Source organism: Mirounga angustirostris, unplaced genomic scaffold (assembly GCF_029215605.1).
Source record: "Mirounga angustirostris isolate CCGP_5_RB_7025 unplaced genomic scaffold, mMirAng1.0.hap1 SCAF_7, whole genome shotgun sequence".
Classification (NCBI taxonomy): Eukaryota; Metazoa; Chordata; class Mammalia; order Carnivora; family Phocidae; genus Mirounga; species Mirounga angustirostris.
The window spans coordinates 114,199,318-114,224,989 of NW_026991715.1; the positions used below are offsets into that span (position 1 = coordinate 114,199,318).

Consider the following 25,672-nt stretch of genomic DNA (forward strand, 5'->3'; position numbering starts at 1 on the left):
CCTATGTAACCTTAAAGCTTCATGAAGGAAGGATAAATTGTTATATTTGTGTGCTCATTGATATATTTCTAGCATCTAGCAAAGAGTGGATATTTAATATTTGGTGAAAAGACAAATGAAGTCTAAGTCAGTATTTTCCATTTATTTAAAAAGTTTCTTTGGGGCACCTGGGTGGCTCAGTTGTTAAGCATCTGCCTTCGGCTCAGGTCATGATCCCAGGGTCCTGGGATCAAGCCCTGCATTGGGCTCCCTGCTCCGCAGCAAGTCTTCTTCTCCCTCTCCCACTCCCCCTGCTTGTGTTCCCTCTTTTGCTGTGTCTCTCTGTCAAATAAATAAATAAAATCTTAAAAAAAAAAAAAGTTTCTTTGAAGAGTGCTTTTAAGTAGTCTTAGTGATGGTCTCGCATCATTCAGGAAACAACAGCAACAACAAAAAGTGAAAGAGAAAACAAAAGAAAATAAACCACCCCAGAGAACACCACTCTACTTGAATTCTTTGGAAATTAGCATAGGTCATTTTGTGGTCAGTCTTGGTGTCTGAATCTCTAATGGATTTGTGGACAAAAACACAGCTCAAAAGGACTTGACTCTATTTTCTCTTTCTCCCTCTTTGCAGAGAATATATAGTTAGATTTTCATATATTAAATGCATGCATAATGTGCTGCTATAATCCAACTGAAATGTTGCTTAATTTTGACTCAATGTTAATAAACATTTGCATAATATCAGTTCTGTGCAAGATGCTATACTAAGCCTGGCAAATTCTTCCATAGAATATAAGCTCCAAGAGGGCAAGATCAAGTCTATTCTATTTACCATTGTATGCTCCAAAGCCTATCACAGATATTGACACAAAGTAGGCATTAAAAGATATATGTTAATTGCAGAGGTGCACAAATGGATTAAAAAGATGTGCAAGGCATCCTCTCTGTTCTTTGGAACAGACAATATGATCTTGGAACATATAATAATATGTTTTTTTGAAACATATAATGTAATGAATAGTGAGATCAGATAAGTTTCAAGTCCTAGATCTGAGATCAAACTTTAGGGGGATAAGTCAATCAGAGAAAGACGATTATCATATGGTTTCACTCATATGTGGAATATAAGAAATAACGCAGAAGATCATAGGGGAAGGGAGGGAAAACTGAATGAGAAGAAATCAGAGAGGGAGATAAATCATGAGAGACTCTTGACTGGGGAACAAACTGAGGGTTGCAGAAAGGGAGGTGGGTGCGGAGATGGGGTAACCGGGTGATGGGCATTAAGGAGGGCGCGTGATGAGATGAGCACTGGGTGTTATACGCGACTAATGAATCAATGAACACTACATCAAAAACTAATGATGTGCTATATGTTGGCTAATTGAATTAAGATTAAAAAAATACTTTAGGGGGGAAAAAACTCATGAAAGATGTCAACTAATTCATGGGAATTTACACAGCTTTACTGGGCACGTTTGACCAGCCACGTTTTACAAACACGTATTCTGGTAGAAAATAAAGAGCTGTCTAGGGCAGCTTTCATGTCTTAAATGTATGAAACATCTAGCAAAACAGTATTTCCTGATTCTTGTACTTGGAGGCTCCCGTTTTTTTCTGTTCATGTTTCAGGAATACACAAGAACTAAGTTGTGCACAGGGGGTGTTTTCCTAGCCTGGGCAAGAAGAAGGCATCAGAGGGGCACCTAGGTGGCTCAGTCGTTAAGCGTCTGCCTTCGGCTCAGGTCATGATCCCAGGTCCTGGGACTGAGCCCCGCATTGGGCTCCCTGCTCAGTGGGAAGCCTGCTTCTCCCTCTCCACTCCCCCTGCTTGTGTTCCTGCTCTTCCTATCTCTCTGTCAAATAAATAAATAAAATCTTTTAAAAAAATTTAGAAAAGAAAAAGGCATCAGATTCAGGTCCTTTGATATTCTGGGTCCAGCTACTGGTCTTTGTTGACCCTTTTCTCCCAGGATGTGGCCCTAAGGTGGTCCATTAGACATCACCCAGAAGTGAAACATCTGGAGGATTCAACTCCTAAATAAAAAGAGTCAGACATGTTTATTTCATGTAGGTCTACTTTATTCTACAAGGAAATCCAGACATAACGGTGACAAGATTAGGCAATGCAGCGTAGGTTATATGGGAGAAGAAGTGTGTTTCATGTGAACTGGAATCACAAGATAGATTCAACACTTTCCAAAATGTACAAATTTAAGTTTGTTGTCAGTTTTTCTGTGGAGAGAAAATAGCAACAAATGAAAATTGCTGAGGCCATAGGCATTTTATTAGCATCCAGAACTAATTTAGCATTCACTAATGAATCCCCAAGTCCATCCACTCATTGATGTTTTTTTTTTTTTTAAGATTTTATTTATTTATCTGAGACAGAGAGAATGAGAGAGACAGAGAGCACATGAGAGGGGGGAGGGTCAGAGGGAGAAGCAGGCTCCCTGCTGAGCAGGGAGCCCGATGCGGGACTCGATCCCGGGACTCCAGGATCATGACCTGAGCCGAAGGCAGTCGCTTAACCAACTGAGCCCCCCAGGCGCCCATCCACTCATTGATGTTTTTAAAAGGAAGGAGTGACTGGGGGCGCCTGGATCACTCAGTCTGTTAAGCATCTGCCTTCTGGTCAGGTCATGATCTTAGGGTCCTGGAATCGAGCCCCGTGTCTGGCTCCATGCTCAGTGGGGAGTCTGCTTGTCCCTTTCCCTCTGTGCCCCCACCTCCTGTTCCCGCTCTCTCTCTCAAATAAATAAAATCTTCTAAAAAAAAGTAATTTTTTTCTGATAAAAAAACAAACCAGAACGATATGCCACCTATATTAGGTGTTTGTTTTCATTCATGTAAGTATTGAAAATACTTAAAAGGATCTGTATGTTTCTATACATTCTGGTATATAATGCACCATCTTATATTTTTTGAGCTGGTACTAATATATCTTTCAGATGATTACTTTGTAACTTTAAGCTATTTTTGGCTATTTGATTTTCAAATTTAATTTTTATTAGAGCTTCAATACATAAATCATACTCTGAAACAGAAAAATTTCTTTAGGATTTTTAGATATTATCCCCTTTTGTGCCAATAATTAGGGGGCTCTAACACATCTAAACTTAATTATTAAAACTGAACAATAGATATGGTTCATTCTGACAGACGACTGGCCTGGCATGCCTAGGAGGAGAGATGTTCCTTGTCCCTTGAAATAATGAAGCACACACTGTGGGATGACTTGAGTTTTTTGTAGAGGGAATTCAAACAATAGATTAGTAGGTGGACGCTGAACTAGATGACCCTCAAATTTCCTCCCAACTTACAGATTCTAGGGTTCTTTGATTTACTCTTACTGTCAGAACACCCACAGATCCAAAGACACTAGGGACCCCAAATTCTATGTATTCATCATATTTACATATTCATTGTGTCCTAAACCACTTCTTCTAATTGAGGTATATTTGTCATAACACCTAATTACACCTTAAATATAGAAAAGAAAAATATTTCAATACTTACTGAACTTCAAAACAGAAGAAGCAATCATTGGGGTAAGTTTTGCCATCGGATCCACAAATTGGTGCATATATTGCATGACAAAATCCGTCTTTTCCTGGTGGTGACTTTTTATATTTACTGCAATCAACCTGGAAGTACATATTAAAAGCCTTCAACCAAATTTTTATTCCCAGGACTTAGGATTTCCCAAGCAAGTTTAGAGGGCTCTCAAATCATTTGTTTCTTATTCTAATTGTTCTCATCCAACCCCTTTGCAATAGATCAAGTATAAAGTTTTCTTGCATCAGATATAAAATCATGAGTGATAAACTTCTTTATGGTAGCTTGTAACCAAATAATTTACCTAAAAATTAAGAATTTAAATTTAAAAACACACATGAGATTCACAGATGTAATCATTCCCCTGATGTTAGTTTTCTACACATCCTGCTATTTCTCTCTTTCCCTTAAAAAGTTCTATCTGAATGCAAGTATGAGATGTATTATAGGGATACTTCCTATAATTTTAAGAACTAGCACATCATTAGCAACTTTTACCATTAATTATTGGTCACAAAGCACGTGTTATACACTTCATCAGCGCATAGACAGACACATGTATTTTACTATTGTAGTTGAGAACCAACCACTGTTGTAAATGCTAGGAGCAAAGCCAATGTGAAGCTCCCTGCAGGAGCAGGTATGCAGTTACCAAGACAGAGTTTTCTGGGGTTTTCACTTATGAGCAAATTGAAGAGTGTGGACAGTAAAAGTCAAATACATCAGATTTCAGATCCTGACTATATGACCCTGGGACCATCATTTTACTTCTCTAAGCTTTGGTTTCTTTACCTGCAAAGTAAGGGCGATAATAACTACATTGTAAGGTTAAAGTAAAAAATATATAATCAAGAAGATACGTGTAAAATGCTTAGCACTTAATGACATGGAAAATACTGAAAAAATACTAGTTTTATCCCTTGGCTTTACGTTCAGGACTACACAAACTCTAGCTCTATACAGAAGACTTTACATTTCCAGTTTTTCTGACTCAGAGTTCTACATGTGATGTCTTACTAATTGTTTAATATCTCCACTTGGGTAGCCTGAAACATACCCAAACTTCAGGTTAAATTCATCTTCCCCTTCAGCTATGTTCCATTAATTAACCCATTCATTCCTTTGGTTTGCCATATGCCATGTACCTTCTAAGTTTTAGGGCTGAGCTGACGGATGGCAACACAAAGATTAGCAAGCATGATGAAATGGCAGAAGGAGCTCAGAAGCTAGTGGAGTCTAATGGAGAATGGGAATGATGGTGCCCCTTGATGAGTATATGTCAGCATGATTTCACTTCTTGCCTGCTCAAACCCCAGTGTTGGGACTTAGTCATATGCGCAGTTTGACCAGAAACTACCAAGGCTTCATATTCATTAACCTTTTTCATTCTCAAGCAGCTACTAAATCATGAAGGATGTCTTGGACTCAGGACTGTCTGACTCCAAAATTTACACTCTTCATCCTCTTATTCTCTTTAATACGTAAAACGAAAGACTCAAAAGAAGTGAAAGGAGCTGCCTAGGCCCTGCAGGCATACAGCTAAAAAGCCATTGAGCTTGGACTCCTGGTTTAAAGTTTTTACTACCACACCTAGATTTTCTCAACAATAGTTACTGCTTAATATGAGTCATAAAGGGAAGGTTAAATTAAAATCTTCATTCCCTAAGATAAAGAACAAAGATGTATGTGACCCATTTAACAATTATAAGAATCATGACTTGTCCTTCTTGAGTTTTACTAGGTGCCAGGTACTGTGCTCTACTCTCTTCAAACACTTTTAACCCTCACAATAAGCTTATGAGGCAAGTATTGTTGCCCATGGCCATACGATCAAGGAGCTGGAATTCAAACCCAGGACTTTATAACTCGGATGCTAGGTATCTAACCACTTTGTTCTACTATGTCCATTTCAGAAAGGTCTCTTAATAGTTTTTTTAAATAAAATCACTTTTGATATTTAAAAAAATCGTCAAACATGTAGCAATTTAATTAATGTACAGTAGCAAATATTTCCTTGTTGATACCGGCTTTAAAATTACATAGAAGTGGGACTTTTATATCAAGATGGATGTACTGACCTGTTGAGGGTGTGGAGCACATTCTACATCTGTGAGAAAAACAAAGACAAGAGAAACCAAATTAAACTCTGGAAGAACCTAAGCTTGTTAAAAAAAAAAAAAAAAAAAAAGGTCTTTCATTTATGTTTCAGCTCTCAGCCTATCAAAAATATAAGACTCTCTTCAGAACTGTGTATCAATATAATAGCAAAGGTTGAAGCTCAACATAAATTTTTTTTTCTTTTTTGGATGGGATGAGAGCATAGCCAAAAGCATGGAGAAGCTACTATAATAATGAGTTTTGTTCTTTCCTACCTCATAATCAGAGTTTAGGAAATATTGAAAAAAAGAAGTGGTTTTGTATCTAGTGAATGTCTGCTATTGTGTAGTAGGAATAGATGGCAGAAGCTGGACCAGCAGTTGAAAATTCTTAGGAAGCAGATTTCAACTCAGTGCAAAAATAATAATAGCTCATGCTGCCAAACAATGGATGGGACATTTTTTTTAAAAATTTAAACTCAATTAGTCAACATATAGTACATCATTCGTTTAAGATGTAGTGTTCAGTGATTCATCAGTTTCATATAACACCCAGTGCTCGTCATATCACGTGCCTTCCTTAATGCCCATCACCCAGTTATCCCATCCCCCTACCCACCTCCCCTTCTGCTACCCTCAGTTGATGGGACAGTTTTATAAAGAAATGAGGTCCCCATAAATGGAGATATCAAGTCAAAACAGAGTCTGGATGTACACTTACCAAAGAAGTTATACAAAATGTTTATGTGGGTAAGAATTTGGCCTTAGCTGACCATTTAGGTCAACTCAGCCCCAAAGATGGTATCATTTAACGATTTATTGGTAGAGACAAAAAAAAAAAATGCATTTCAAAAAGCTTCCCTTATTATCTACGTGCTGTGTATATCCCAGAATGCTGTGAGCAAAAGATGACATGAGCTGTTGGTATCAGGATAGGGGTGGTGTTATGAGGGAGATACTTACTGAAGATGGTCATAAGTGCCAGAGCCAAGAGCAGGGCACAAGCTATTGCTTTCATGCTGCTGAAGTGGCCAAGTGCGGTCAGATGGTGGCAAAACAAGTGACTTTCTGGTGTCTGCTCTGTCCACTTGGGTCCTGCCTTATATATTGTCAAGAGTTCCTGCCTCGATTATGAAATAGCTATTTCCAGAAACAGAATCATGGGAAGAGGTCAGAAACATTCGCTAGTGTGGGAATTCTTTTATTGTGAAATCAAATAGTTGCCCATGATATTTTAATAGATAATAGAACCCAATAAAGCTGTTGTTATTTCCTTATTTCTTTACATACTTGAGAGTTTGAGTGCTTTCACATCTGTTATACCATTGGATCTTCATAACAAGTCTATTGGATAGTTATTACCATTTTCTTTGTGTTACAGATGAGAAAATGAAGTGACAGAGAAGTTAAGTAATTTCAACCAGGTTTATTACATATTCGTCTTTGTACTACTTCCGGGAATACTCATCAGCATGGCAGCTTTCGAAGTTCGGACACTTTCCCAGTTTCCCCTCTTTCCTCTGAGACCAAATAGGAAATGTTGCCAGATGAGACTCCAGACTGGGTATAGAGAAAAAGTATCAACACCCAAGTCTTTTTTTGCGGGGGAAGAAGGGCAGACGGACAAGGAGAGAGAGAATCTCAAGCAGGCTCCACACCCAGCATGGAGCCCGTCGTGGGGCTTAATCCCATGACCCCAAGATCATGACCTGAGCCGAAATCAAGAGTCGGATGCTTAACAGGCTGAGCCACCCAGGTGCCTCAACACCCAAGTCTTGATTCAGCAGAAACAAGCAATGATTGATGCTCTTTAGCAGGGGGGATAATTTTCCCAAAAATCTAAATTTGAGGAGATGGAACAGTGGGTGGAGCTGGTGAGCGGTCACACCTCATTTACCTGCCAGATCTCTGGTGGAAGCTTCTTTATCAAGGGCACTTGGGAGAAGGGACTACTGAAGGGCAATAATAAAGAGCTATGTGACCATCTTAGCCAGTAGTGGATTTATTGTCTGCAGTGGCTGGACTGTCCCTAAAGCTTTGGCCATGATTCTCTAGTCCTGAAAACACAGCCTGATGATTCAAGAATGAGATGTTGACTTTGCCCTGGGCCATGGTTACATATGAGGCCAGTGACATCTTACACTAATACAATCATTTTTAACAGACAAGCTCACCAATCATTTGGCCATGGTTTAAATAGGTTTAATTGTGCTTTATCAAACCATGTTTCATTTAAAATCTCTGATAAAGACTACAAGGATGGGGCACCTGGGTGGCTCAGTCGTTAAGCGTCTGCCTTCAGCTTGGGTCGTGATCCCAGGGTCCTGGGATCGAGCTCTGCATTGGGCTCCCTGCTCGGCGGGAAGCCTGCTTCTCCCTTTCCCACTCCCCCTGCTTGTGTTCCCTCTCTCGCTGTCTCTCTCTCTCTGTTGAATAAATAAATAAAATCTTTAAAAAAAAAAAAAAAGACTACAAGGACACCTATTTTGGAATGTGCCAATTTTGAATACAATGACTCTCTGAGAAGACCTTGAAAGCAGCTCTTGCAGTTTGGGTAGACAGAGTTGGAAGACACTGTATATACCACTAGTGGAAGTAGTGCCAAAGACTGAGACACTGAAACTCACAACTGTTTCCCTTCAAAAGGATAAAGACAGCTGGAACCTGTGCTGGTCTGGGGGGCGGGCATCATTATATTACTGAGAGTTGAAACTCTAAGCGTCTTGCAGAGCTGAATTCATTGCCAGCTTCACCATTCCCTACATGACTTGGTGTAAGTTATTGAACTCTTAGTAGCCTTGGTTTCTTAATGTTCATTTAATCATTCAGTAAATATTAATGAGCATTTACTCTTAGAAACTATATTACAACTTGGGCATACCATGAATAATGAGAAACTTTGCCACTGTCTTCATTATAGCTTGACAAGGACTTTGTTCTTGACCGAACTGTAGTTAGGCTGCTCTGAGTCCTTTTCTTGATTCGGCCTTAACCTTGCTCCCCACCTCCCCTCCATCTCTTGTCTTTGGCCTGCCCCTTTCAGTCTTGGCATAGAATCCTGATAAGTCATCTCCCTACCATTGATATCTGATCACTCTTGATATCTGATCAAGTTCTTCATTCCCCACTTTTAATATATAAGTCCTTGGCCAGCCTTTAGCAAGAATCTTCCTATTCTTGGTAACTCTCATTAATAATTTTCCATCTCCTGACCCCCTCAACTTGCTCCTTGGCTAAAAATCCCCACTTGTTTTATGCAGACTTGAGCCCAATCTCTCTCTCCTATTGCAATAGGAGCTTTCAAGATTATACCTTGAGTGACACTTTCCTTACCATTTTAACAAGTGTCAAATACTTTAACAAGCTTACAAAATAAAGTTAATGGCACAATCATCATAAGCTTGTTGTAAGTTTCAAATGAGATTGTATTTGTAAAGTTCTTGTCCAGGGTCTGGAATATAGTAAGCTCTTAACAAATTTTGGTATTGAATGATAATGATCATGATAGTGAAGACAATGACAGTGACTGTGGTCTGAAGAAAAGACTCAGAAAGCACTTAGCAAGTATCTTAAAATAAGCAAATGGTGTATCTTTGTGGCCATATTGGAAATAATACATACTGGCATGTGATCACAAAAGGAACTTTATGATGATCAGTAATGTTTGATAATGACTAGAGGTAATGAGAATCTTATCCTTTTAAGTGTCTCATTGGAGGTCAAATGAATACTTCTCAGGGACTCTGCAGAGGTGATTCCTTTATTGAATGGCCTCTATCCACATTTTTAAACTTTTCCTTTTTAATAGCAAAATACTTTGTTTAATGACAATAGCAATATCAATAATAATATTTACTGAGCACTAATTATGTGTCAGGTAGTTTTGGAATTGTTATATGGCTATTAACTTATTTAAATTTTAAAACTATGTTAGATAAATACTATTACTATCAATGACTTTACAAATAAAGGAGGAGAGGCACAAAGAAAATAGAGAAGTTGTCCAAGATCACAAGAGAGCATAGTGGAACTGAAAAATGTTGTATAGAAGCATAATACACTAAACAGACAACAGACGTTCTCCATTACTTGAAGGACTGTGGCAGCTTGGCTTCCTTGTCCCCATCTTCCCATAATGGCCCTTGAGTCACACTCATGGAGTCCCTAGGGGTCCACAGGATAATTTGAAGATCTCTAGTCTAGGAGAGAAGTTCCCAAATTCCACCCTCAGAGAGCAACTCCAGCAGGTGGGTCCATAGGGGTTCAGTGAGGAAAGTACTACTTGAGGGAGAGCTTATCTGGATCAGAGCCTCAGCCTGGCTGGTTATAAGAGTGTGAATGCAAAAGGGAGAATGCAGAAAAACAGGATGATTTAGAAGGAGCAAGTTCACACAGAGTTCCAGGGCCATAAAGGAGATTCTCTAGTTCAGGGAATAAAGCAGTCATCTGAATTGAAGCCCAAGAAGAACTGAATCTCAAGATTTTAGATACAAGATTAGAGGAGAACTAATATAGAGGTTATTCTCTGGAGGGTGTCAGAGGGCTGGGCTGGCTGAGGCTATAATTGCTAAAACCTCTTCCACTTCTGAGGAAGACTGGCCAGAGTTTAGGAGCCATTGATGTGCATGCATGGGTTAAGTGGTCACCTCTGGAGGGGAAATGTTGCAGGATCTGGGAATCAGGAAAACTTTGACACAAAGTCCCTTGAGCTCTTCAGAAATGTCTTTCCACACAATGGCAGTCCTTTCCTGCTAATAAGCTAGACCTTTTAGGCAGCCCTGAGTTACAGTGAGAAAAGGAAGAAGAACAACAAGAAGAAGAACAAGAACAAGAAGAACAAGAAGAAGAGGAGGAGGAGGAAGAGAAGGAGGAGGAGGAAGGCAAAGGGAAATGGGATAGGTAGGGGAAGAAGAAGAGGCAGAGCAGAAGCAGCAGCTTAAAATGTCACTGTGAATTGAGGGTTGTTTTTTTTTTTTTTCCTCCTAAGGAATTCTGAACTATTTTCAGCATGTATTGGTGGGGAGAGGGGAGGTGGGGAGAACCTTATGGTTTATTTGGGAATTTACTTAAGAACTCAGCCTGTGTGGCATATCCTTCCCATATTCTCTTGCTATTTCCCATTCTGAAGTCACTTCTGTGCCCTTACTTTGCTTTCTTGGAGAAACAGTTCTATCAAATTACTAGTACCTGTTTTGCATAACAATTAGGAAGAACACATTTTTGAATTTTAACTTTTTGTTTTGAAATAATTGTTGCAAGACTAGAACAAAGAACTTGTCATGTACTCTTCACCTCAAGACTCCATTTTGCCATTTGTGTCAATAATGCCTTTATAACAGGATGATCCAATCCAATCAGATTGTATAAAAAACTCTAACAGAAATTAACTCAAAATGGATGAAAGAGTTAATGTAATAGTTGTAAGTATACGGGTCTTAGAAGAAAACAGGCATAAACCTTTGAATGGGCAGTGGTTTCTTAGATACGACACTAAAAATATAATAAACAAAAGGGAAAATAGATAAATTGGATTTTGTCAAAATCCAAATTTTGTGCTTGATAGGACAGCCCACAGAATGGGAGAAAATATTTGCAAATCATAGATCTGATAAAGGAAAAAAAATATTCAGAATATATAAAGCTAAACAGAATATATGCAGTTCAACAATAACCAGACAAATAATCTAGCTAAAAAATGAGCAACGGGTTTAAATAAACATTTTTCCAAAGGATATATACAAATGGCCAATAAAGCCATTAAAATATGCTCATCATCATTAGTTATTAAAGAAATGCAAATCAAAGCCAAAATGAGTACCATTTCACATCCATTAGGATAGCTAAAAAAAATAAAATAAAAGACAAGATGTCAAGGATGTGGAGAAAATGGAACCCTCATACATTGCTAGAAAGATGGGGGAATAAGAGTGACTGCCAGTCAGTTTGGAGTTTCTTTTTGGAGTTATCAAAGGTATTGAAATCAAATAGTGGTACTGGTTGCACAATTTTGTGAGCAGACTAGAGTTTTACATTTTAAAAAGAATTTTTGTAACTAATATAATGCTGTGTGTTAATTATAATTCAATTAAAAATTAAAAAATAATAAAACCCTGAGTTTTATGGTATGTGAAATATTTCTCAACAAACAACAACAATGACAATAATAAAAGATCCATTCAGAATCATGCAATATCATGTTCTTTAGTCTCTTTCAATGCAGAATATTTAAAAGGCCTGTTCTTGGTTTTTGAAAGTTGTAGATGAGTTATTTTATAGAAGGTTTCTGAATTTGAGTTTGTCTCATGTTTCCTAGTGGCTATATTCAGGTTGTGCATTTTTGGCAGGGAAATACAGAAGATACTCCATATTCTTCGCGTTGTATACTTTGAGATAGTATCCATGATGTTGATTTGCCCCATCACTAACTATGCTAATTTTGACCACTTGTGCCAGTTAGTGTCTGCAATGTTTCTCTACTCTACTGTTACTCTTTCTCCTTCCAAATTAGTAAATATTTTGTGATGAGATCCCTTGAGATTATTTGAATATCTCATTTTTCATCACAGTTTTACTCATGGTATTAAGTGAGGCCATGTTCAAATAGGGCAAACTATATAAGTAAATTCATGTAATCTTACATGTTCAAATTATACTTTTGCCTTTTCACTTTCTAGTATCAATTTCTAAGGAACTAAAATATTCCCATTTCTCAAACCAAGAAAAAAAACCCCACATTTACTGATCATGGGCCTTTACTTCAACACACCAAACACATTTACAAAAATGTAGTCTATGTGTTCAGGCCTGGGTAAATGTTGGAGAAGTATGGACATACAGATCCTAATCAACTCTTTCATTTCCGTAGGACTTTACAGTTTATAAAGCATGTTCACATGCATATATCATCTGACTCTGACAATATACAGGTTAAATTAGGGATTTGATTTTGTCGGTAAGCAAAGAGATATTGCACATGTAAATGACCAACCTACAGCTACACACCTGGTGATGTTCAAGTTGGCATAAGCATACAAGTCTCCTGTTCCAAGTTTTGTTGTGTTCTCTTGAGCTGCTTGGTGGAGTTTTATAAAGAAGACAATGATGATGAATATGCCAAAGACCTCAGGGAAGTAAGTGCTGATGAATACATAGAGAAGTGAGTAAAACTTAATAAAGTCATTTTTTTCTTCAAGGCCTAAACTTGGAGAGGTAACAATTTAAAAATAAACCTACTTTACACTTACATTTATAGTGATTTAACAGTTTCCCTGTGGCAAAGATTTACTTTCCCTGGCAGGGAAAAAGGAAAAGAAAAGATATTAATAGATATGCCATAGTAAGAAATATGTATATAAATTCCACTGATGTTAAAAGCTTATGATGAAAACCAAAAATCTTCATTGCCAATATCACTTCGGTGGGAGCTAATTTCAACCATTTCTATTCTAAGGTTGTTACCGTCACAATTCTCAATATTTAAGAAATCAAGAAATAGAGGTATAAGTATACCTTATTATTTATTGACTACCATCTATGAAGGAAAGTCGTTAATTTGTATTACCTTACAACCTTTAGTTCTTCCCAATTTTTGATGAGTATATCATGACTTTTCAAAAATTCTGCACACTACCTTTATAACTTTAAATAATATATCTTGGTCACTTTCTATTATTCTCATCCTTAGGCAACATCTCATAATCCTACAAGAAACTTACATGCCTCCATACACTTCCCTCAGTCAACTTTTCTCTCTAAAGATTTGTCACCTCTATGTTTATTTTTACATTTAAGACATTAAAAATATGCACATTCTGTTCTGTATGCCATAATTCATTCTTCTACAGTTTAACCACAGGTTAATTCCAAAATTTGAAGAGCAATAACTATTTTTAAACATCATTTATAAATTTTAAAAGGATTCTGGGAATGTATCAATTGTGGGCCAAATCTAGACTTCAATTTCAGAAAGATCAGAAATCTTCTTTAAGTGCTCGCTTCGGCAGCACATATACTAAAATTAGAAATCTTCTTTAAGGCGGTGAGTTGTGGTGAGTGTTGGAAGAAAAGGAGAAATGTCATCAACAGCTAGTATTGGGCTCTGAATACAATATGGACCAAAGACCTGAGGCTGCTCAGGTCTGCAATGAAGCCAGATGTTTCCTCATTGTCTTTATGCAGTGTGGTGTGTAGAACCAACGCTAGCTAGACTCAGCGCCAACAGAACCATCCACCATTTACAGTTCTGCAATTCTGCCCATTATTTCCCTCTGGGAGCTTCTTTTGTCTCACCTGAGGAGCTAGGCTGATCATGTCTACCTTATGATGGATGCTGTGTGAGGATTAAATGAGACAGGAATATGAAAGTCTTTTGTGAACTCTAAGTGTTTTACAGATGTTATGTACTGGGTCATTTCATAGTAGAAAGAGTTTGATTCCCAAGGGTATTGAGATATGATGGATGAAATTCTGAAAACACTTTTTTGGGCCCTGGATTGGGAGTAGCAGATCTGGGTTCTTGTCCTCGTCTTCCATATGAGCAATGAGGCATTTCCAATTTGGGGAGTTCAGAGTTTCTATCCATAAAAAGAGGCTGTTTACTGGGTCTCTTTCATCCATGATGATCAGGAATTCTTATATAGGTGTGTATTTTGCTCACATTTTGTATCATGTTTCCATTGATATCTTTCCCTGATCTTCATGCACAGTTGCCAGGGATTTTGTAGGTTTTTCCATCTGTAACATACTTGGGGGTGAAGATGGGCTCACAGTGTAGGGGTATGCCCATGCCATGGCCTTTATCACAGTCCAACTACCTGGAGAAAGAGAGCTTTTTTGTACAAAGAAATGAGCTTCTGAGGATTCAGTTCTTCTGAGGAGATGTGAGTGAGATCAGAGGAAGAATGAGAAGGACTGAGGTAGCCAAAAGTTTGAAGGCAGTAGGGGAGAGAGGGGTGAGCAAGTGGAGCAATATGGAAATCAGACTCCTAAGAAGGTATAAACAACTGAAGATATATAAGAAAGATTAGTGAGGAGCACTGGGAAAATGCAGGTGTTTGTTTAAGACAGGGCAAACAGTGTCAGGTGCAGGAGTAGATCAAGACCAAGAAAAGGAAAGACAAGAGAAGCTGAAGATCTAAGAAGGTGGGAGGAATTGGCATGATGAGAAGAGTACAGCAGACTGAGAAACCTGTGGGGTTGTGGGCAACTCAGGCGTGGGGATGCTCCACATACACAAGAAGGTGTGAGCAGCTCAGGAGAGGATCACACCAGGAGGGGTGGGAGCTTGGAACCCAGAAGTGAGAGCCGCTGAAGGTGGCAAGCAACTGAAGAGGGCTAAGCCAGCAAGACCATTTGACCACCTATTCTAGGCCCTGTTCAGATCACAACTTCTCCCTATCTGCTACTTTTACTTCAGCAGCTTTGTTTGTCCAAGATACTTCCCTATCCTTGCTCTTCTTCACAGTTTCCATAGTTGACTTGACCATGATCTGGCTTGACCTTGACTTTGAATTTGACTCTGATTCAGACCCATATTTTATCCCAATCATCCAGACCATGTTAGGTGCATCATGATCATGGGGACAGAGTCTGTACTTATATGATTATATAACACTTTAGCAGTAGAATATAAATGCAGGCATGATCCAATTGTTTATAAGCCTTTTCATATGACTTTTATGGAGTTACCATAACTATGGATTCCCTCTCTCTTCTTTTTTTTTTTTTTTTAGATTTTATTTTTTTATCTGAGATAGAGAGAGAGTGAGAGAGAAAGAGCACGAGTGGGGGAGAGAGGGAGAAACAGGCTCCCCACTGAGCAGAAAGCCCGATGCAGGGTTTGGTCCCAGGACCCTGGGATCATGACCTGAGCCAAAGGCAGACGCTTAACCAACTGAACCACCCAGGCACCCCTCCCTTTCTCTTCTTGAGTCTATGAGGAGATAAGGTTTCCACAGACTTCCTTGTATCTTTAGGGAAGCCTGTAGGTGGGCAGGACTATCCTCTTTCAATCTCTGGGCCAAGAACAGTTCTGGAGCAAGTGAGGGAAGAAGTGAACATGGGGAGGAGAAAATGAGGACCATGAAAATATACCAAGGCCTAATCTGGGTCACTAATTTCTTGTGAGCTATGCCTATCACTGAAGACTTCCTCAAAGTGTTGTGGTCACATAAGCATCATCTATAGAAGGAACTCCACCTTCATCACTAAGAATGAATTAGAGGTCTCTGTATTTAAAACAAATGTACAGTTTGCCAGTACGGTCAATGTTGTCTTGGTACATAGTGGTATCTGCATTTTACAATTATGGAAGGCAAGTGTTAGACCAAGCAATGTAGTAGTCAGTGCCAGAGATGTTCTATTAAGGCTCCAGCAGGAGGTTAGCAAGGTGAGAGATAAGAAAGGAGGAAATTATGGAATGCTCATGGAAAGAAATGGGCAGGAAAATCTTCCCCCCAGGGTTGACTTCTTATAATGAAGGAGGTGCCCCTCTAAGGAACTTTGGAAAAGAGACTAATATAAAGGACCAGTATGGTCCATAGACTAGTTCCCAGTGGCAGGTACTGATTAAGGAAAGTAAAGACCCCAGGAGAGGGTAAGGTGTTCACTGATGTGTGTGTGTGTGTGTGTCTCTTGGAAGTTACTTGGCATTCTTCATACAAAACTTTCTCGTAAAGAAGATTTATATATCCCTCAGTTTTATTTTTAAACTGAGATATTACATCCCAATCTAAGAAACAAATACAAGCAGAAGTAAAGATAAACTCTCTGGGGAGATTCTTTTATTGAGGTACAAAAAGAAGCCCGAAGTCAGTGAGGCATGAGTTTGAGGAAGACCACAACAACTTTCTCCACTCAACAAAGATGACTCTGAATCTGTCTCTGCCCCTACCAGAGCACTGGCCAAGATGAGGGAAAAGGCAGTCAGAGCCCGGGGATGATGACAATGACCGTGAAGATACCATCGCTCCGTACCCATGTCTGTGGAGAAGTTAACATCTTCCTTCATGAAGAAGCTGAACTTTTCCATTACTTTTCCTATGAGAAAACACATAACAAGATTCATTAAACAAGAGGAAATGTTATATGTCAGAGCCAAAAGGAACTATAGAAATTATGAGGCAGAGTTTAATGTTATAGATGAAGAAACTGAATCCCTGAAAAGGAAGGTCCTTGCCACAGGCAGTTTCTGACAGAGACAGAAGCAGAGTCTCCCTAGTCCAGTGATATTTCCACCATACCTACTGCCTCCACTGATCCCAGAACCGGGGCCCATCAACCAATATCCTACAATAACAATGGAGGAGGACATGGGAAGCTGAGGTGGCCTGCCCCTCAGTCTTTCCTGGCCAGCAAGGCCTGTGATGAAGCTGGGTCATGCGTTAGTGAGAACTGCCACCACATGTCCCTTTCAGTGTCCTTGAACACAAGCCAGCTTCTAGGCCAAGAGCCCAATGGGTGTGCATGTTAGAGAATCTTCCCTTTTGTGAATTTTCCCTGTTCCTGAATAGAAATAAAGATGCAGACATATCCTTCTGAGCTCAGGGCCTAAACTGATATTCTAACTTGTTTAAATAATCACAAAGATGAAAAATACAAGACCGAAGATGGGTGGCCAAAATCCAGTGGTCTAAGGGAGACTTAATAATGAACGAAGTGGACTTAGTGTAAGGTAAGAAATGCTAAGGTGCCTGTTCTGTATTAAAGAAGTGACAAGTACCTAGTTATATTGCCTTCAGAAATAGTTCACAGGCCAAACAAAAATACTTAAGCAAAACATGCCCAGGTCTAAGCACTGACAGCTTGCATCTCCCTCTTTTAGATAAGAGAAAACAATTTTTGTGGTAGCCTTCTCCTCTTCCCCCATAAGGTTACAGTTATTTAGAGCCCCTAGGAATTTGAGAAGGATGAAGGCGCTCTATCCACAGTTTGTCTAAGAATCAAGCAGTATGGCCTCACTTCTCTTAGAAATCATGTAGGATAGTGGTTTTCAATGATTTTTTATTATGGGGGTCAAGATCTTTTCTTCTAACAAGATACTGTGTAGAACTCCACTACCTAAAATAGCCAAAAGCTGAACTTTGGGGGTTGGAGATCACCCCCAGATGATCCCCTTAGCCCCCTTGCCTCTATAGAACCTCTGGGCTCCTAGTCTTACTGGATTCCCTCAATTGAGACAGGAATTGGCAGTTGGGTGATGGATGGAACTAGTTTAAGCTGGCAGAGCAGGTGGCCCAAACCTCGCCTGACTGTGAGACAGATGGTTTTCTCTCTCTACCAGCTGCTTCTGGGTGGGAATCAGCGCAGCTTATGGAGAGTGAAACAAGCTCATAGAGGAGAGGTTTGCAGTGGAGGACACTGGCTGTGACTTCTTTTTTCTTCCCACGAGGTACTCACAAGTTCTCAATGCATAGGTGGCATTCATTCCCATAGGTGATGTAGTCAGAACCACAAACGGGCAGGTATGTGATGGGGCAGGGGATGGCCACCACTGGGTACTTCTTATAAATGCTGCAGTCCACCTGCTACGGACACAAGAGAATGCCCTAAGCTGTGCTGGCCTCTGTTGGGCAGGAAGCAAAATACCATCCTAGGAGTCCCAGGTCAGATATTCTGATGCTGCTTCTATTACTAATATTATCACCATGACAAATACTAGTACCGCTGTCCCCACCTCTGTTACTACTAGCATACGCTGTTAATAATTCCTGAGCATTTCCATGCTAGCCTTTAAGCTTAAATTATACATGATTTTTTTTTTGTTTAATATTCATAACAACTGAATAGGGTAGGTTCTACCGTTACACCTATTTATAGATGGGTGAAATTCAGGCTTATGCGTCATATTTCTTCAACTGCCTTCTGGAAAGAAGAGGAGATTTTTTATCTGTGCCCGCTTCCTCCTTTGCCCCCTCCCCAAACATGCTGAATTAATTCTACATATATATTTCAAAACCTTTTGTTGACTAAATGACAGTCAATAGGAATTGAAATTAAAATGTAATTCAATATACTCACTGTTGTTAAAGGCAGACTAGCAGCTTCTGAAAGAGAGTTACAGATGGAAATGTTAAAAATAAAGCAAAGTCTTAAAGTCTCATGAATTAATGTTAATTTGGGCCTATGGATTGAGACTCTGTATTTGCTCTGGTGACGAATCTTAGTACACACTCTGTTCTTATATAAAACTCCAGCAGTTTGCTGAAGAAGCCAAATGGCCAATAAGGTAAGCCCTTTATTCAGGTAGGAGAATTAACTGGTTTCCTCCCTTTATTGACATGGGGCATTTTCTGGAGTTTATCATGTCTTTGATAATGATTCAAAATCAGATAGCAATAGAAAGCATTGCAGTCACCCCTCCTAAGAACCTGCAGTTCCACCATCTTTGATATTCTCCCCTCTGAACTGATACAAAGAAATGGAATGGAATGTTCTTAAGGTGTTAGACTCTTAATTTATTTAAATAATTTTCACCATATAAAAGTCTAATTGTTGACTGCTGGGCTTTGGAGAATTGTGTTTTATTTCAGTCCCCCTGGATTGATTTGGAGAGGCATCCAAGTTTTTCTGTGTCCTTGCACTGAGGAATAGTATCTAATAACACCAGCCACTTCCAGTGTCCTTATGGAATGGTAGACCTATGAAGAAATTAGTTCTTTTTTTTCCTATGGCTCCATGGATGAAAATAAAAATCCTTGAAAGGGAAAACACTGGACCCAACCACCTTCCCCCAACACCTGTTGGTACGTAAGAGTCTCCCTTCCCAGGCCAGGGCTGTTTGTATTATAAGCCAGTACACTTTAAATCCACATGCCCAGACATTTTCCTCCAATCCTGAGAAGGGGTTATTTGGGAAGACAAGCTTACTGGCTACACAGGCCACTCTCTGCCCTTAACTCACCCGAGTTGCTGAAGAAATGAGTCATTGTGCAGAGCAGAAGGAGCCCCCCGATGATCTTCATGGTGGAGACAGCTGTGATGTAGAGGCTCTCGGGGCTGTCACACCAGCTACATCAGCCATACCCTAGGAAAGGGGTTAGGTTTATATGCCAGTCCTTGGTTCCTCCACCTTTCCTGTGAGGTCATCGAGAGTCAGTGTTGGCTCTGAGAGGTTCTCAAGGCACAATGTCACACCCTGGGTGGTGTTGCGGTTCTCGTCACTTAATTGCTACTTATTATCTGACCGAGAAATTGATTATTTGAGGTGAGAAGTATTTTCCTGCTTGCACCAGAGGTGGGGACTGTTATTTAGAATTCTCAACTTCAAGTAGTAGAAGAGATTAACTACCGACTGCTTGGCCTAGTTATGAAATAAGTAAAAATATCAAACTTTTTTTTCACCAAATAAAGAATATTAGATTCAGATTGGATAGATCACACTTAGGTTTATATTCTGCCTCCTGGGGAAATACTGTTTCTTTTTGAAGCAATTGACATAGGAAGCAAGCTGGGACCTGGTGGGAGGAACAGTGACCTTAGCGTTTATGAGACTTGGAGAAGGCATTGACACTTTCTAGCTGTGTGACCTTGGGTAAGTCATTTATGGGCCATGAGCCTGTATCAGTCAGAGAGACCTGTTTATGCTGTGCTAACATATTACCTAAAGATTTCTGTGACTTAATATATGTTTGTTTTTTACTCAAGCTATCCACATTTAATATATGTTTGTTTTTTACTCAAGCTATCCACATACAGTTGTCAGCAGATGGTGCCATATTGCCTTCAATGGATCCCAAGTGGGCTGAGTAGTTTGGGAATATCGTTCATTGTCAAGGTGAAGTGAAGATGTGTTCTTGAGAATTTCCATTTTCAGCCATTATATGTTCCCCTCAGAAGTGACACTACTGTCACATTCTCTCAGCATCAAGTGACCTGGCTCAACCAGAGAGGTTACAGTGTGATCTTATCTTGTCCCTTGAAGACCAGAAGGGAGAGAACTGGAAAAATAGTTGTCAAAAAATACAGAGACCATCCCAGAGCCTTAGTTTCATGCCTTGTCAAGTGGGACCTACTGCTAACCACAATAGAATTTACAGAACTGGCATCACCTACATGAAAGTCTGTTCTAAAATGCAGTGCATGTCATTGTTATTGTGATTGTAATTATTATTAATGATCAGTCAAAAGTCTCTGCTATGGGTTGCTGACATTAGATTGTAAACTGGATTGCCCAAACACAATTGTCCAATTAGCTGCTTTTTGTCTGTTGGACTAGAGGGCATATGCATGAAAACCTGAAGGAAGGCAGTGGACTCTTCCACCAGTCTTTTGCTTGATGGGTTTATTTCAGTACATTCTGAAACAGAGAATCTGCAAAGATAATAAGCTAATAATAAATGACATTGCATGGTTCCCTAAAATTTTGACTTTTACATCTGTTTGGGAAGGAATATAATGTAGTAGTTAATAGGGGCATTGCGTCCAGAAGGTCTTATTTGGAAGTCTTGCTTTTAATAATTGTTGATTGTATGACTTTAAGTATACAGATTAAACTCTGGGTGTTTTGATTTCCTCATCTGTAACATAGAAATAATATTTACCTCCCCAAATGGCTTTGAGTATTGAATGCAGATATATATATATATATATATATACATACATACATACATACATATATATGTATATATATATACACACACACGTGTGTGTGTGTATCAGAGTACCAAGATCATAATTCGAGCTTCATACATGGTAGCTAGAATATGGAATGTGATCTTCAGGACAATTCATTGAGGAAGGAATTTTTATTACCCTAATTTTACCAGTGAGTAAGTTGAGACTCAGAGGATTTAAGTAATCTTCACAAGATCATGATACTAATTCATGGGGGAGACTATTTTGAGTTCAGTAATGGAAAAGAAGAGAAGCAAATGCCATAATAGGGTTCATTATGTTTTATTGTTGCTATGATAGTTTGAGACAATGAATACTGAGAAAAAGCCATTATGTTTCAAGAAGAGGTGTCTTTGTTGCAGTTTGAAAATGCATTTAGCAAAGAGGAATGAGAATGGGTTCAAAGGGAGATTAGGATGAAGTAGAGAATAGCATTATAATTTTTTCAGATATTTAATAGTCAAGGAGAGGAGGGGAATGAAAGAAGCTAAGCCTTCAGCAAGGTCTAGGATAGACTGAACCTGTCTTACAGCCAAAGGAAAGAAGGAATTTAAGATACATGGTGGAGGGTGGCTAATTACAGCATTACAGAAAACTGTAACTTGTCCTAAAGATCACATTATCATATATATATATATATACACACACACACACATTATATATACATACAATCTCATTCAATACTCAAAGCCACTCTGGGAGGTAAATATTATATCTATGTTACAGATGAGGAAATTAAAACATCCAGAGCTTAACCTGTATCCTTAAAGTTGCACAGTCAACATTGTAAGGTTGACTCTGGCTGTTAAGTTCTGGGGTTGCCTTTTGCAGTAGAAAAATTGGGTTGGTCTGGAAGCTGGAGAAGGATGGAGAGGTTTGGTACAGACATCAGTGGAATACTGTCAGATAGTCAACTGTGGATATGAAAATTAATGGCCACTAGACAAAATTACCACTAGATTTTTTGCAGGTTCAGTCAGTACCATGCTGAATATTTTTCCCTAAATATATTATGACATTGAATAAGAAATGAAAAAAAGGTGACTTTCTGGATAGGGAGTGTGTACATCAGAGACTGGAGGGGAGCCAGAAGGCTGGCCATAGGCTCAGAAGAGAGTCAAGCGTTCAAGAAAGTTCTGATAGACTATGCAAGGTGTGAGTAGTTAAGAGTTTAGAAGTCAAAGTTCAGAATACATGTAGACTTAATAGTAGTAGTAGGTTTGGGGAATATGAACAATTGTTTATAGAGGCTATGGCTAGTAGGCAAAATGCCAGATTAATTTCTCAGGGGTGGGGCTGAGATAGTAATCCTCAGGGAGTATCCAAATATAAGGCAGATAAAAGATTGGTGGAAATAAAGTTCTTTGGATTTAAAAACGTGAGGAAAAGTGAGGTCAAATGATCAGGCATGGGTGGGTTGCTTAGGTTTGGGCAGCTGTTTACATAGAAATTTTTAAGTTGCACAATGAGCCATGAATTATAGAGGGAGGAGCCTTTGGAGGTGAAAGGTGAAGCTTGAGAAGACAAAAAGTCATTCATTTAGGCTGGGGGCAGTGTCTTTATTCCTCCTAACCTTCCTGCAAGGAGGGAAAATTTGAGGCCTTGTCAGATTATGACCATGGTTCCATTCTAGGGAAGGCAGGGTAGAACTAATGTGGAAAAACATAAAAATGAAATGAGAGAAAAATTTGAGAGTATTAGGGATTTCTTCCCCAATGGATTTAAGGTGCCACAGAGAAGGGAAGGATGACCCATCAGAAAGTTAGAGATTTGGGTGGTAGAATTAAATTGGTGCAGGACCTGAATAAAGAGGTTCTGGGTCAGTTAGCTAGAGAGAAATAAAGAAGCCAGCACCATGCTGGGCAGTAATCCAGGTATAGAATAATGGCTGTAAGAAAGGAAAGGTACAATAAGAAAATTAACCATTTTTATGCACTTACTATGTGCTGGAACTCTGCTACATTTGGTGTGTGTATTATCTCATTTAAGATTTAAAATAATCTTCTGAGATTGGTGTGGTTATTTGTCCTGTTATATAGCTGTATCCTTAGAGAAATGGCTAGTTTAAGTTTAAAAGCCAATGCTTTTTGATCTCTCGGGTGTATTGCTGTTAAATCTAAATCTAAGAGATAGATTTGGAGACACGTTGGAAATTGGAATAATAGGAGTAAAACTGGTCAAATCAGGGCAGTCGGGAAGGACAGCTTATGTTTTAAATGAGCAGGCAGAAGGAGCTGAGTACTGGATCAGAATGTGTCACCTTTTCATGTGTGAGGATCATCTGGAAAGAAGGAGGGTCCCAGTGGGGAGAGAGGGTGATCTGGAGTCAGAGGACAATGGTTCCTTCCCCATCCCTCCACTCTCATCTATCTAAGGTGCAATGCTGTGACAGTCCCTTCTCTACATTGTGCTTTCTACTTCTCCCACATCTAGTGAGATTGACCTAGATTGGTGCTTCAGGTTTTCAAGTTAAAAACCCTTCCTTGAAACACTAATATGTACAACTGATAAATAAGGCTGAGGATTGGAGGTGGGTGAGAAGAAGTTGCAACTCTACTATTTAATTCTGCATTTTCCTCCTAATTGCTGTATTAGCCCATTCCCAACCCTCTGGGTTCCTTCCTTCTTGGCATCCATCACACATTCCATCCAACACCAAGGCCTTCTTGTGATGATTTTAAAATCAATGGCCTAGATTTGGGTGGACTAGCTCTTGTTTTTCGTTTGTCCTCCTCTCCCTTCCCTGTGTGGCTCCTTCACATTCTAGCTCTTTTTCTTCTTTTTCCTTTCCTTTTCCCTCACCTCCTTTTTCTTCTCTCCACCCCCCCTTCTTTTTCTTCCTCTTCTTTTTCAATGTAGCCCTCACTATATTCATGCCTTTTTGTGTACTGGGACACAATGACCTAGAGATCTGGATATTTGCATTTTGATCTTGTGTCTGGCAGGACCTTGTTCCTTGCTTTTCGTGGGAACAAGGAGTTAGCACATCCAGGGATCCTATGATTTGATTCTCTTTAATTTTCTTTGAATTGCTGAGGCCAAATAATTTCAATTATGGGACAAGATGATGTAAATAAAGGGTAACAACCCTTTCCTGTTGGTTCATTTTGCTCCAACGTGACCTCACACTATCTGGATTTAGATTTTACACATACACACACAGCTTCCAGCTCCTATTGGTAAAATCATGTCTATTTTTTTTTTATTGCCATGTGCTACTGGTTTATTTATTCATTTGAGCTCATCATTTCATTTCTGTTTTTCTAAGCATCAATTAAAAATAACAACAAAGTAATGTCTTCTTTGCTCAGTGCTGAAGGGAACACTGTTTCTTTTGGGAGGATCTACAATGCACTTCATTTTATTAAAGGCTCCATTAAATGTTCTCTAATACTTTAAGTCAGTTTTTTCCAAACTTAATTTGCCATAGTTTACTTATTATTTTACAAACATTAAACAACATCTAAAGAGATGTTAGTGTTTTCTTTAACACTGAGAACAAGGATTTACCCTAATTTCCTATAAGGTTATGATGTCCAATATAAAGTAAGGTTACCAAGGAAGATCATTGATTTTTTGGTCTGTTTGGTCTCCTCAGGAATTCTTCATCATATTGAACAGAACTCCATTTCCGTATGGCTTCTATATGGCTTTTTAGTTCTCCACAGTGGAGACCAATAGAATGGGTCTGCTCTCTCTTTCCAAGTCTATCCCTTCAGATATGCAAAGGTAGCTCCAGAGGGTCTAGTCAAAGTCCTTTTTCTCCAGATGATACAGATTAGCTTCTTTAATATTTCCTTTACAGTATATAATCCCTTAGGTTCTCTAGACCCTGACATATTAACACAACATTACTTAACAACAGTGAAACACAAGTCATAATCAACCTTACCATTTCCCTTTGCTATTCTGGTCAGTGTCATCCTCACTGGAGACACAGAGAGAAATAAGGTAGACAAAAATTCTACTTCTTGGAACTTCCTTTCTTGTAGAGTAGAAAAAGGAAAATAATAAAAAAATAGTAAGATGATTTCATATTTTGACAAGTATTTAAAAGAAATTGTATCATGGTAATGGAATAAAGAGTAATATGGAAATAAGGAACAAATTGCATTGAGTTATTAGAGAAGGCTTCCCAGAGCCTGAATGATGAGGACAGACACCTGAATGATGACAAGGAGCCATTCTGGAAAAGCCAGGACTCAATGGTGCAGAGAAGAGCTAGTGTGATGGCCGTCGGCACATCAAGCCTATTTAGGGATTCCACTTTCTCCAATTCCAGGATTATATAAAATGGCAGCTTTTGTTTTAAAAGAGTCAACTTGTAAATCAGTCAGGCTCCAGCCCATGTCCCCTGTGATTAGGCTACATGTTTTCCACTGAATTCTATGTGAGATTGGATTACAAAATTCTTTCATCTAT

At 39.0% G+C, this 25,672-nt stretch overlaps 3 protein-coding genes across 6 annotated transcripts in view; 1 reads left to right on the forward strand and 2 right to left on the reverse strand.

Annotated features, from left to right (window-relative positions):
• LOC123863624 (sperm-associated acrosin inhibitor-like) overlaps positions 1 to 25,672 on the forward strand; it is a 115,209-nt gene that overhangs the window by 33,147 nt on the left and 56,390 nt on the right. The window lies entirely within an intron of this gene.
• Positions 2,058 to 6,731, reverse strand: SPINK9 (serine peptidase inhibitor Kazal type 9). Its single transcript, XM_045887812.3, has 4 exons — positions 6,602 to 6,731; positions 5,621 to 5,649; positions 3,504 to 3,631; positions 2,058 to 2,219 (listed from the first exon to the last, which is right to left on the reverse strand). Exons 1-4 carry the CDS (start codon positions 6,654 to 6,656, stop codon positions 2,174 to 2,176), a joined length of 258 nt encoding a protein of 85 aa, XP_045743768.1. The 5' UTR covers positions 6,657 to 6,731; the 3' UTR covers positions 2,058 to 2,173.
• Positions 16,630 to 19,599, reverse strand: SPINK7 (serine peptidase inhibitor Kazal type 7). The gene is given in 3 exon segments (XM_045887826.1): positions 16,630 to 16,675; positions 18,035 to 18,200; positions 19,539 to 19,599. Coding segments are annotated over 3 exon segments (273 nt in total).